Raw genomic sequence first — 12,265 nt, forward strand, 5'->3', positions numbered from 1 at the left:
TGCCCTTCACGTGAGGGGCAGTTTTGTCCTTTTTTTTCCCAAATACACCCCAACCCCTCACGTGAGTGGGCTTGCGAATTAGGACGGGGGTTCATTTGCGAAGAAAAAGGACAAAACTGCCCCTCACATTAATGGGTTTAACGACCAGACTTAACCTTAACGGGTTTAGTGAATTCGGGTTTAATTGCAAGTGAAATGAATCCACGGGGACGAAAATCGCAAATTTGAAACTATTGGACTAAAACCGCTGATTTGGACAAACCAAAGGGACGAAAATCGCAGTTTACTCTCTTTGAAAACAATAGTAACCGTTAAAATGTTAAATATAAACAGGACTAATTAAAGACTGTACAATCGAAGAACTCGGTCTTGAAGACGAATCGGAAAAACCGAGTAATGCATTGTTAGGAAGAGGGTGGGCCCCAGGTTGGATAAATGCCGAAAAAGCTCTTAATACTTTTATAGAAAACCATCTTATTGATTATGCAAATAATAGACAAAAAGTGACCGAAAGCTCGACGTCAATTCTATCTCCATACATCCATTTTGGTGAAATTAGTATTCGCAAACTTTTTCACAATGCGATAATGAAGCAGATATTATGGGCACGAGAACCAAACCATCCTGGAGAAGCAAGTGTTACGTGTTTTCTTAAATCTATCGGGCTTCGAGAATATTCGCGTTATATATGTTTTAATTTCCCATTTACTCACGAAAAGTCACTTTTAAGCAGCTTGAAGCATTTCCCTTGGCAAGCTAGCCAAGCACATTTTAAGTCGTGGAGACAGGGTCGGACGGGTTATCCATTAGTTGATGCGGGAATGCGAGAACTTTGGGCGACCGGATGGCTTCATAATAAGATTAGAGTGATAACCGCGAGTTTTTTGGTCAAGTGTTTATTGTTGCCGTGGCAGTGGGGGATGAAGTATTTTTGGGATACGTTGTTGGATGCGGATCTTGAAAGTGATATTCTTGGTTGGCAATATATATCTGGGAGCTTGCCGGATGGGCATGAGCTTCATCGCCTTGATAGCCCCGAGGTACGCTATAAAAGTTGCTTTTTCAATTGTTTTCTTGTCTTTTCAAATTGTTTTTAGATTTGAAAAATTACGCAAAAATCTTGTTATGCGGAGAATATATATATATATATATATATAGGATCAGGATCATTTCAGTCTTTCAGAACTTTTAAATGTTTTAAGAACTCGTGACAACCAATCATATTATTTATTTTATATATATAGGATTGGAATCATGTGAGAACTATTTTGAAATTGAGAACTTTGAGAACCATTTTAGACCATAAAAAACAAAAAAAAAAATCATAAAACAAAAAAAACGCAAAAATAAAAAAAGAAAAAAAACCAAAATTCTTATTTATCATCCCGGTTTCATAAAAAAAAGGTCTCGGTTTAGCTAAATTATACATATATGTATAATATGTACATACATGTCTTTTTTATACACATGTGTACAATTTAATGTAAATGATAAGGTACATATGTGTACATTACGTAACTAGAGATTAAATGAAATCATACACATGTGTATAATACGAAGTTTTTATTTTTATTTTTATTTTTTTATTATGAAACTGGAATGAAATACAAGAATTTTGGTTTTTTTTACTTTTAAAAAATTTTTGTTTTATAACTTTTTTAGAGGTTTTTTTAGTGGTCCAAAATGGTTCTCTAAGTTCTCAGTTTTAAAATGGTTCTCTTAGGCTCCTTACCCTATATATATATATATATATATATTGGATCAGGATCATTTTAGAACTTCTAAATAAGTTAAGAACTCTTAGTAACCAATCATATTATTTATTTATTTATTTATTATATATATTTAATATTATTTGAAGGTGGTTTTGTCATTTATTTATTATATTATATGTAATTATGCATTACATATATGCAACCACAAGTTTAGATATGTGTAATAACCAGTTTACATATATGTAACCATAAAGTTACATAAAATAAATGACAAAAAAACCATCAAATAATGATAAATATATAAAATGATTGGTTGATCTTGCATAAAATTTTTATATATTCATGCTGTAGTGTAAAAATAACTAAAAGTATTAAAATTCTTGACGAATTAGGTTCAAGGCTTCAAATTTGACCCCGAGGGTGAGTACGTTCGACAATGGCTACCCGAGCTATCACGGGTGCCAACAGGATGGATTCATCATCCATGGAACGCCCCAGTTTCCGTTCTCCAAGCCGCAGGAGTCGAGTTAGGAATAAACTATCCAAAACCCATAATCGACATTGAAATCGCCAGAGACCGGTTAACGAGTGCCATACTCCAAATGAACGAAAAAGAATCCGCTTCAAAACAAGACAACAACTGCGAAGGCACAAATGAAGTTGTGGTCGATAACTGCCAGCCCGAAAACCTACCGGTCCCTAAAGTTTTTCTTAGAAAAGAAAAGAAACCGTGCCCGTCGTCGTCGTCTAACGATCAAAAGGTGCCTTCGATGCATGTAGACGTGTCGGTACGTGTACCAAATAATAATAATAATGATGGGAAAAGATTAAAGGGTATAGAAGGTGTAGAAGGACAAGAACCGGACGAGTATAACTTGCATGATTGCAAGACGGGAAGCGCATACATGGAAACCGACGATGATTTGTGTTCGACGGCTGTGTCATCGTCGGCTAGTAAGAAACGGAAACAGGCTGCAGTTATGTTTAAGTAAACCTGTTGTTTGTTATATGTAATGTATATTTGTTTTGTTTTTGGTAGTTATGCTTGGATTTTGAAACAGAGATGTTAACTATTTATATATTAAATAATTTAATGCTTGTTGTAGAACTATTAGATGAAGGTGAATCTGTACTATAAACTATTAATGCACTATTGTACTTCGTGCGCATCGATGATACATAAAATGGTTACGTAATTACGTCGTCTCTGTTTACCTCTTCTTAATAATGTCTACATGTATATTTTATTTGAAATGACACGCATAAAATGGTTATGTAACTACATAAAGTATTGGATTATTTAAATTTGGGGTGTAAACGAGATGATTCGAGCCTGATCCCGGCTTGTTCAACTCAGAAGAGTTTGAGTTAGGCTTGTATGGGGGTCTATTTTATAAAGCTCAAGTTCGAATCATGAGTAGTTTTTATATCTCGTGATTTACTCGGTTACTTTTTACTAATTGGTTCATTGAATTATTTATGTATTATAATTACTTTCATAAACCATAAATGATTATAATGCATGTATATAATATAACATATATTATTTAGTTCTTTGTCATAACTTCTTATATATGACAGATAATTATTATGTGAATATACACTTATAATTTTTTAAAATAAACATTACATAATAATAGACTCGTTTAGAATCACAAACATAATATCATGAATGTAAACAAGCTATACAACCAAACTTTGGGCTTGGGCTCCTTTATACTCAACTTTATTCGAATTTATAAAAGTATGTATGTGTGTGTTTGGGGGATGTTTTTCTCATGAACCAGAAAAACATCCAACCTCCGTTCTATACCCCATTTGAAGGTGAAGAACCCACCCCATGTACCGTCTTCCTCACACAAACAATCAACACCCTCTCTCTTCTCTTCTTTTAACGAATAAAAACACACGCAACAGGTACTTTTGTGAGACACCTTACCCGTGACCCCCCCCCCACACCTAACAAGTCAAATTTAAATAACTCGCATCCTTGCCTTTTTTACACCTTATAACCCAACCGTAATTCGAAATTCTTAAAACTGATAACATGAGACACTTAAAACTATGGCTGGAAATTCGTGTCTTAGCAAGTTAGAAACAATGCGCTTAACACAAGTTGAATACGACTCGTTAAACTGCTTCATATGTTATGACAATAAGACAGTTTTAAGTTTCATGTACCAACAAAGAAAAATGACGAAGTCTAGCCTACTAATTTCAACATATTTAAAAAAATAAAAAAAAATTACATATCGCATTTTTTTTAATTATCAGATCTTATCATGTCTTCAACAGGTACCAAATTGCCGACACTGTTAAAACTAATTGCAAAAGTATAAACTTGAGGGGTATATTCTACAACACTTCAATAACGTATAAAATCAAATAAAAGCTTTAAAAATAAAATTACCCCCAATTTGAAACCCTAATTCTCCAATTGATGGACTCCCAAGGTAAATCTGATTATAAATTTTGAACCTATTGATTCAATTCAAACTGTTTTCTTATTAAATTGATTAAATTTTACGTGTGAATAATAATAATAATAATAATAATGTTGAATTTTAGGGCAGAAAAGTACGAGCAATCCGAAGGCGGTGCTTTCGTCTCTTATGAGTAAGAGACAGAAGCTTCAGGAAGAGCTTCGGAATATCGAAAAACAGGTTAGGCTTGAGCTCGGCTCGTTTAGAGTTGTGTTACTTAAACTTGAGCTCGGCTTGTTTATTATTGGTTAATTGTTTTATTATTTGTATATGATTTTAATTATTTGCATGTATTAAATTAACGTGCTAAACGTGCAGTGTAATTATATATATACAAGTAGTGTAATTACGCCAAGGATAAAACAGTGCATACAAAACAACTACTTTACATCATTACACTATTTGTGTGTGTATGTATATATATATATATGTAATTACACTATTTGATAGCGGTGTGTGGTTCGATGGGGTTTCGGACTAAAACCAAACCGAAAACCAAAACTTCGGTTTTTGGATTTTTTTTTAAACTGCTTTGTTCTGGTTTTTTCGGTTTTTGTTTTGGTTTTGGTTTTGGTTTTGGTTTCGGTTCAGTTTTGGTTTTTGCCAATTGAGCTTGAAAATTTAGGCCGAAAAAAGGTTGGCAAAAAAGAATGAATTTAGGTATAAATAATTTTGTTAATTGTTAACTAATAAACTGTTATACATTTAAGTTACATATTTATTAAATATTTAAATTCTTATATATTACTTAAATTAAAATATTAAAAATAAACATTTTTTGGAATTCGGTTCGGTTTTTTCGATTTTTATTACATGCAAAACCAAAACCAAACTGTTGGTTCAGTTTTTAATAAAACATACAACCAAGCCGTCAACTTTTGTTTCGGTTCGGTTTTTCCGGTTTGGATTTTTCGGTTTTTTCGGTTTCGGGTCTGTTTTTGATTCACATGTTTGTAAATTATAGTTTTTTTATATGATAATATATTATTTGATTATTTTTAGAAAAGCAGGTTTGGTATATTGCATTGTGTTATTGGCATGCTTAAAACATATAATTTGAGTTTGTATTAGTCACAAAGATTAGAATTGAAGAAACGATATTAGCTTGATTATGCATTGTGGATTGTGACTGATAGATATGGCTGTAACGAACTGAATGTTTGGCGGAATGGTCGTTTATGTTTGTTCATTTAACAAATGAACGAACATGAACAAGGAATTTCGTTCGATTAACTAAATCAAATAAAACATTGGTGGTGTTCATTTGTGTTCATGAACCATTCACAAACAAGTTCATTTCGTTAATGAACGAACATGAACAGAATATTTTGTTCGGTTAAGTGTTCGTGAAATGTTCGCTTGTTTGATAAAAACTTAACAAATAAACATGAGCAAGGCCTTGTTTGGTTCGGGTCAGTTCCCTACTGATAGATATTTAATTATTTTCTTTCACAAATCACGCAATCTTCCTTGACGCAGATGCTTAATAAGCCTTCAATTTGTTAATATTTGCTATTTGTTTTGTTTTTTGAGCAAGTTTTTTATGTTGGTATGATTAAGATAGGTTTATGAATTAGAGACTAGTTACTTACAAGAATCAAGCAATTTTGGAAACGTGTGGAAAGGTTACGAAGGGTTTCTTTCTTCATCGAAGAACACCACAAAGTATGTTTCTTGGTCACTTTTCTCGTTCTCTTTATAAATCTTGTTAATATTTTTTTTAATTCATGTCAATTTATTTTGCAACATCGATTCTTGTATGGTATTGCAGCCTGAAAAGGTCAAGAAAGTTTCAGCATGAAGACAGGCTTTTTTCTTTATCATCAGTCACCTCACCAGCGGTATGTATGATATGTTCACTTTTGATCAATATTTTCTTCTGCGAAAATTACTAAAGTAGACCGTGTTGACCACTAAATTTCCGAAAGAGACATTCAGTTTTAGCCAAGTTTCTGATCATTCCCACTTTAGTCTAATCAGATAGTGCCAAGTCAGATCAGGCGGCTATTCGGCTAAGTCTTAGCCGGCATTTTTTTGCACTGAATCTTATAATAAGTACGATGGGACACACATTCTGACCAACCAGGAGTTGATACGTGTCACAAGTAGGCTAAATTAGCCGTCTGTGTCACATTATCTTGTAGGCTGTAAAAGGACACGTCGGCTTAGTCGTCTAGTCCGACATGGCGCAACCTGATTTGTTTAGAAGGGGAATGCCAAGAAAGTTGTAGGCTAAAATTTTGTGCCTATTTTTGAAAATAAAAATGTCAACATTGTTTATTTCGGTAAATTTCCATTTTATTCCCTTCGTTTTGTTGTTACGACATATATGAAAAGTTTTCGTTTTTTCTGTTGTAAGTATAAACTTATCATTTGAACATTGAATAATCATTTAATTATATATCTTTAGACGGAAGAGCTTAATGCTGGACGTGAAGGTGAACATCTCTAACAAGATTTCTTATTTTCTTCCGAACGAATTTACTTTTCAGTTTAAACATCTTCTCACATTCTTTTAAATTATGTGTTTTGATTAGAGGGAAGATCGGATATAGGCCCGGGCCGACCTAAAGGTGGAGGTTTAACCATTAATGGACAGTAAGTATACAATAACAATAATACTTTATAAAATACATGTTTTCATTTCTGTTTCTGTATGCAAGTTAATAAAATACGACTTGTTTGTTTCGTTTAGGGGAAAACCGAAGAAAGGAAGAACTGGTCCGAGAGACGGACGGAAAATCAGGCTGTCGAATGACATGGATCTCGATGATGACGACGATCATGATATGGGCGGCATGAGATAGGTGAGTGATGGTAGTGTTGTAATCAGTCTGTTGTAAGGAGTAGTAATAAATTTGTATGATCATCTGTTTAATTTTGTATTTTGCATTTAGCAAGCAAAATTGGTCATTTTGTGTACTTTGGTGCATTGATTCAGATTATGTTTTTTCTTTACATTTAAAACGGCAAAAGATAAAAATTTCGCTCGAAAGCGAAGACCAAAAGGCTTCCCGAATCCAATATTATAGAAGCGTCGAGCCTTGAGCTATATGAGCAATCCTGGAGCCTGTAATTTGTTTTCTTAATATCATTTTTAAACCATTAATTAGAAGGCTTGTGTTGAGAATCAACACACAGTCAATCTTTTTTGCTTTCGATGCATTTGGGTCTCTTGTCTCCGATGTTGCTATGTTTCTTAAAGGAGTTAAGCATGTCGTGCATGGTAGCTTATCGACGCAGAAGAGCTATAACTTTGTTTTTAGTAGGAGCAGATTTGTTATTTAAAAAGGGGTGATGGTGTAGCTTGTTGTCCGCTTAGCTACCTATCTGTTGTAATTAGATCCTTTTATGTTATTAATTCAAGATATTGAATTAATTTCATTTATGGTGGAGTTTTTGTAGTTGAATTATGTAGACTTAAATATACTTTAAAGAAAATATTTTATTTTTACCTTAGATTAAGTTGACCAAAATATAATTAAGCTTATGCAATATGACTTTTCTTGCATAAAAAAAAATATAAATATTCAACTTATCTTTTGTAAGTCACAATTTCTTGCACTAATAAAATGTGAATAATTACTTGCACTAATAAAATGTGTTTACAGTCCACTCGGTAAATGTTTGACTTGTAATAGTTAGTTTTCGGTTGAATACTTGAATGATTGACTCGTTAAATATTTATTTATTTTTGACTTAACGGCATGGTTGGTTCCTAGTTCCTGTGGTTTTCAGTTTTTACACGTTTGATCCTCAAGTTCACGTTGATCTTGGTGATTGGAAGATGTTCACAAATGGGCCTGACGGTTACGTTTTCATAACACGGATGGTCCTCGGTAGCTAACGTCGTTAAATTTTTCAGTTAAGTTCAAATAAAATTACTAAGCTACCCTTCCTATTAAAATTCAATAAAATAAGTATTAAAAGAAATAACTTTATATATTTCTTTTAGTACTTATTATATTGAGTTTTTATAATTGGGGTAGTTTTGTAATTTTATTTGTACTTAACTGGAAAAGTTAACGATGTTAGTCACCAAGGACCATCCATGTTATGAAAACGTAACCATCAGGCCCATTTGTGAATATTTTTCCAATCACCAGGATCATATGTAATTCGTGAACCTACATGGCCAACCATATAATTAAGTCTTTATCTTTTTTTGCTTTTTTATATGTAACTAATATGTTAACTATTTATTGAACTTACTAGTAATAATAATAATAATAATAATAATAATAATAATAATAATAATATACCAGTGTACTACATCACAGTTCTCAAACTTTGAACATAAGAAACACAAAAATACCATTAAGTCAAATGCCTTTTGATAACTTATATATGAAATACATGGATTTAAAAATAATTAGTATTAGTAATAACAAAAGACCCTAGCCAGATATTCTATTAACTCAAAGCAGTACTACTACTAGTTTTTTTTTTCTTTTTTTATTATTATTTTTCTAATTTTACCGACTTGACACTTGTGTGAGAATATTATTAAAAATTTGCAATGATATTTCCTGGAAGCTAGATGCCGAAAGCATTCTAATTTAAATTCATTTTGGTCTTAGTCTATAAAGTAAGTCTATTTGATATTTTATTTAAATTCAGATCCACCAAAATTTATCATGAAACTACTTTTTTTTATTTCTTACAAAAGTAAATGTACTTGAAATTTGTTAATTTTTAAAAATAGCAATTTATATTTTTTTAGAGACGACATAAAAATATAAATACAAAAAACTAACATGAAGAAGCCTTCCAAATAATAAAACTGGACCAACATATAATTTAGGAATAAACCCACATGTTAAATAGTTGGTTGACCAATTTATGTTACCAATTATGACTTGTTTTGGACTTCAAAAGCAGCAATAATGATAATAATAATTTATATATTATATCATATATAAATATAATATGCTACTAATTTTGGCCAAAATGTGAACCAAACCCATTTAAAAATTATGACGTGGGATTGCTAAAAATCTTAGCATCGAAAGGTAGGGAAATAAAATTATGGCTCTGTCACCGTTTATATGTATAACACTTTTTTAAAACATTAGTGAAAAAAAACTCATGAAAAAAGTACATCAAATCTAACTTCATATTTTCATTATTATATAAAAATTATTTTCACAAATGATATTTTTATACCTTCAAGAATCAAATCAATGTATTATAAATTGATTTAGATCCTTACAAGATTAAAAAATGATTAATTAACCAAATAGAAGTTAACTCACATGAGAGGTAGTAAGATGTCCAAATCCAAACATACTAAAGACAAACCTAAATGATGCTTGTATTCTTTTCAATATTATAGTTCTAAAATATAATAAAAAATTATATTGAGGATATAAAAAGGCACCTTTGGTCCAAAACTTGAGTCTTGTGGCTTGACATCTCTTTTTATAATAAGAGAATGGGGAGAGCACCATGTTGTAAAAAGATAGGTTTGAAGAAAGGATCATGGAGTGAAGAAGAGGATCAAATCTTGGTTTCATACATACAACAACATGGTCATCCTAATTGGCGTGCTCTACCTAAACACGCTGGTAAATATATATTCATCTTTCAAGAAGTGTTGAAACTAGAACGTATTATTAATCGGGGTTAATATAAAGTTCTCATTTCTATTGACTACTACTAGAGGTCTAACTCGTATTTTTTGTGACCTTTGTGATTGTTCTTTAGGTTTGTTAAGATGTGGAAAAAGTTGCAGGCTTCGATGGATCAATTATTTACGACCAGATATTAAACGAGGAAGCTTCACCAAAGAGGAAGAGGACACCATCATTCATCTACATGAAATGCTTGGAAATAGGTACCATAAGATCAATTTATCATATCCATGATCACTAATTTATGTAGTTACATATCATATTCTATTTTAAAATAAATTAGTTTCAAATAGTAAAACATATATATTACAATTTTACCTTTTTATACAAAACTAATTTTACATTTTACAATTTCCACCATATAGTCGAAATGAAATGTTCTTAAAAATCACTTAAAACGTTTTTATCTAATTTCACTATCCATATTATTATTATGTAATCAATTAAATATATGAATAATATATATCTCTTGATATTTAGTTCTGCATTAATTTCTTTACAAGAATTAACAAATATAGTATTTTATAAATCTATATCCTCTCCATTTTTTTTTCTAAAAGAATACATTTTAGTTCTTGGTCCATCATTGTAGAGAACAAACATAATCCGGATTAACAAAACTAACCGTAAAAGATCCTAATAAAAAACGTGTATAATTGTCTATATACGAGACCTTAAAGGTTACAAGACATAAAGCTCTAGTTTTAACCGGTTTTCTTATACACCATCGCCTACAAACTAAAAGCTATGATCAACAAGTTATTTTTTCATCTTTTGGTATTGTTAGATTTTATATTACTCGAAAAACATGTTTCTTTACGACAAAGTTTACATGAACTTGTTAAAAGCCGTCGGCCCAACAGCACGCATACGAGTTCGTGTTAATTAATTAGACTTAAAACACAAGTTAAGTTAGAATTTAATATTAAGAAAGAATTTTATTAAAGTCATGGCTGCTAACCAAAAGTATTCAAAATTTGTTGAATTCAAATAAAAATGTTTTACGTAAGTTTATATTATATAATTTGGTCTAATATATACTTTTTGGGGGCCCATATAATATTCCAATTTACCACGAATCTAAACCCAGTTTTAAGGCTTCATTAATTAATTAACTTAATAATTAATAATTACACATGTATACTTAATAACTTAATAACTAATCCTAAATCTCATATTGTCCCCCCAAGTGATGAGCATTCAAGTACTATTAATTAACAAGACAAAATATGTGGGCATGTGAAAAAAAAATTAACACAATTTCCTAGGCGGACAGAATAAAATTATTCACAATTGTATTGAAAAGTTACCGTGTTTGATTTTTCAGATGGTCTGTAATCGCAGCGAAATTACCTGGCCGAACCGACAACGAAATAAAGAATGTTTGGCATACTAATTTAAAGAAAAGAACTGAATGCCACCAATCAACCATCAATGTCTCCAAGAAACGTCACCAGAAACCAGAGTGTGATTCAACGGCTCCATGTCTTGAAGAATCAGACGTTTCTCAGTATCGGCATAAATCGCTTGACAATAAACAAACTGTCTCGAGTATTCAGTCATCGTCTAGTGAGTCTTCATCAATACTCTGAGAAACTTAGTTAGTGAAGCCGATACTGAGAAGCCGAGCATGAGGAATTTAACCAAGAGATGTTTCTTGGTTAAATTTTTTGAAGCCGAGCATGAGGAATTTAACCAAGAGATGTTTCTTGATGATAGTTTTTGGTTAGAAACGTTATCGGGTGAGGGAGACAACATCATGGAGTCTACATCGTTGACGAGCTCATCAAGTGTTGAGCTTCCGACAACTTCACTCGCGTGCTTTAAAAACATAGATACTAGAAATCCAATTATCGGTTGTAACACGAATGATATGGGTATATGGTACGACCTTTTCACACATGTTGACACATTACCAGAGTTACCTGAATTTTAAGTACATGTACAATAGTACCCTTGCTGGCCAAGACAATATGATTAGAATAAGAGTTGTGTCTTGTCTTATATTAGATTGTTAAAAAAATATTAATTTATTTATTATGAACAAGAAGTCCAATGTGACGCTTAATGGAATGTGATTTAAGACTCTTTTGTTTAACGACAAGTTAATATACTCCTAATCCTAAATCACATCATATTGTTGTTAAACGTGTCCAACACCAAACCAGATTAAAGACTCCTAGAATCTTAAAGAATATTTAATATAATAATTAGTTTATTATTATAAAATAAGTTAGTCTTATTTTATTTAATCCTATTTGTTTTGGATTCAAATTTTGTATTTGAGTTAGTATAAGATTAGAAACTGTGGGTTTATATGTTGGTTCAATGTGTTAGTTATTATTAAGTTTTTCTCGTTTTTCGTTTTCTTAATAAAAGAGTCGTAAAGAGTTCTACAAATCTCGTGTTCGTATTCTTAATTCGCTTGCTTCAA

At 31.5% G+C, this 12,265-nt stretch overlaps 3 protein-coding genes across 3 annotated transcripts; all 3 read left to right on the forward strand.

The window, feature by feature from the left end:
* Window positions 1-299: 299 nt before the first annotated feature.
* Window positions 300-2,914, forward strand: LOC143593815 (cryptochrome-2-like). The gene is made up of 2 exons (XM_077073313.1): window positions 300-1,040; window positions 2,108-2,914. The coding sequence occupies exons 1-2, from the start codon at window positions 588-590 to the stop codon at window positions 2,705-2,707; spliced, it is 1,053 nt and encodes a 350-aa protein (XP_076929428.1). The 5' UTR covers window positions 300-587; the 3' UTR covers window positions 2,708-2,914.
* Window positions 2,915-4,077: 1,163 nt separating this feature from the next.
* LOC143593813 (chromatin modification-related protein eaf6-like) lies at window positions 4,078-7,120 on the forward strand. The gene is made up of 7 exons (XM_077073311.1): window positions 4,078-4,168; window positions 4,284-4,378; window positions 5,763-5,863; window positions 5,970-6,039; window positions 6,609-6,636; window positions 6,736-6,796; window positions 6,894-7,120. The coding sequence occupies exons 1-7, from the start codon at window positions 4,156-4,158 to the stop codon at window positions 7,003-7,005; spliced, it is 480 nt and encodes a 159-aa protein (XP_076929426.1). The 5' UTR covers window positions 4,078-4,155; the 3' UTR covers window positions 7,006-7,120.
* Window positions 7,121-9,542: 2,422 nt separating this feature from the next.
* On the forward strand, window positions 9,543-11,423 carry LOC143593814 (transcription factor MYB4-like). Its single transcript, XM_077073312.1, has 3 exons — window positions 9,543-9,765; window positions 9,905-10,034; window positions 11,159-11,423. Exons 1-3 carry the CDS (start codon window positions 9,633-9,635, stop codon window positions 11,421-11,423), a joined length of 528 nt encoding a protein of 175 aa, XP_076929427.1. The 5' UTR covers window positions 9,543-9,632.
* Window positions 11,424-12,265: the final 842 nt, after the last annotated feature.

The sequence above is a fragment of the Bidens hawaiensis genome, unplaced genomic scaffold, assembly GCF_021521415.1.
Source record: "Bidens hawaiensis isolate Kalapana, Puna unplaced genomic scaffold, B.hawaiensis_p1.1 tig00042834_1, whole genome shotgun sequence".
In the NCBI taxonomy this organism is placed as follows: Eukaryota; Viridiplantae; Streptophyta; class Magnoliopsida; order Asterales; family Asteraceae; genus Bidens; species Bidens hawaiensis.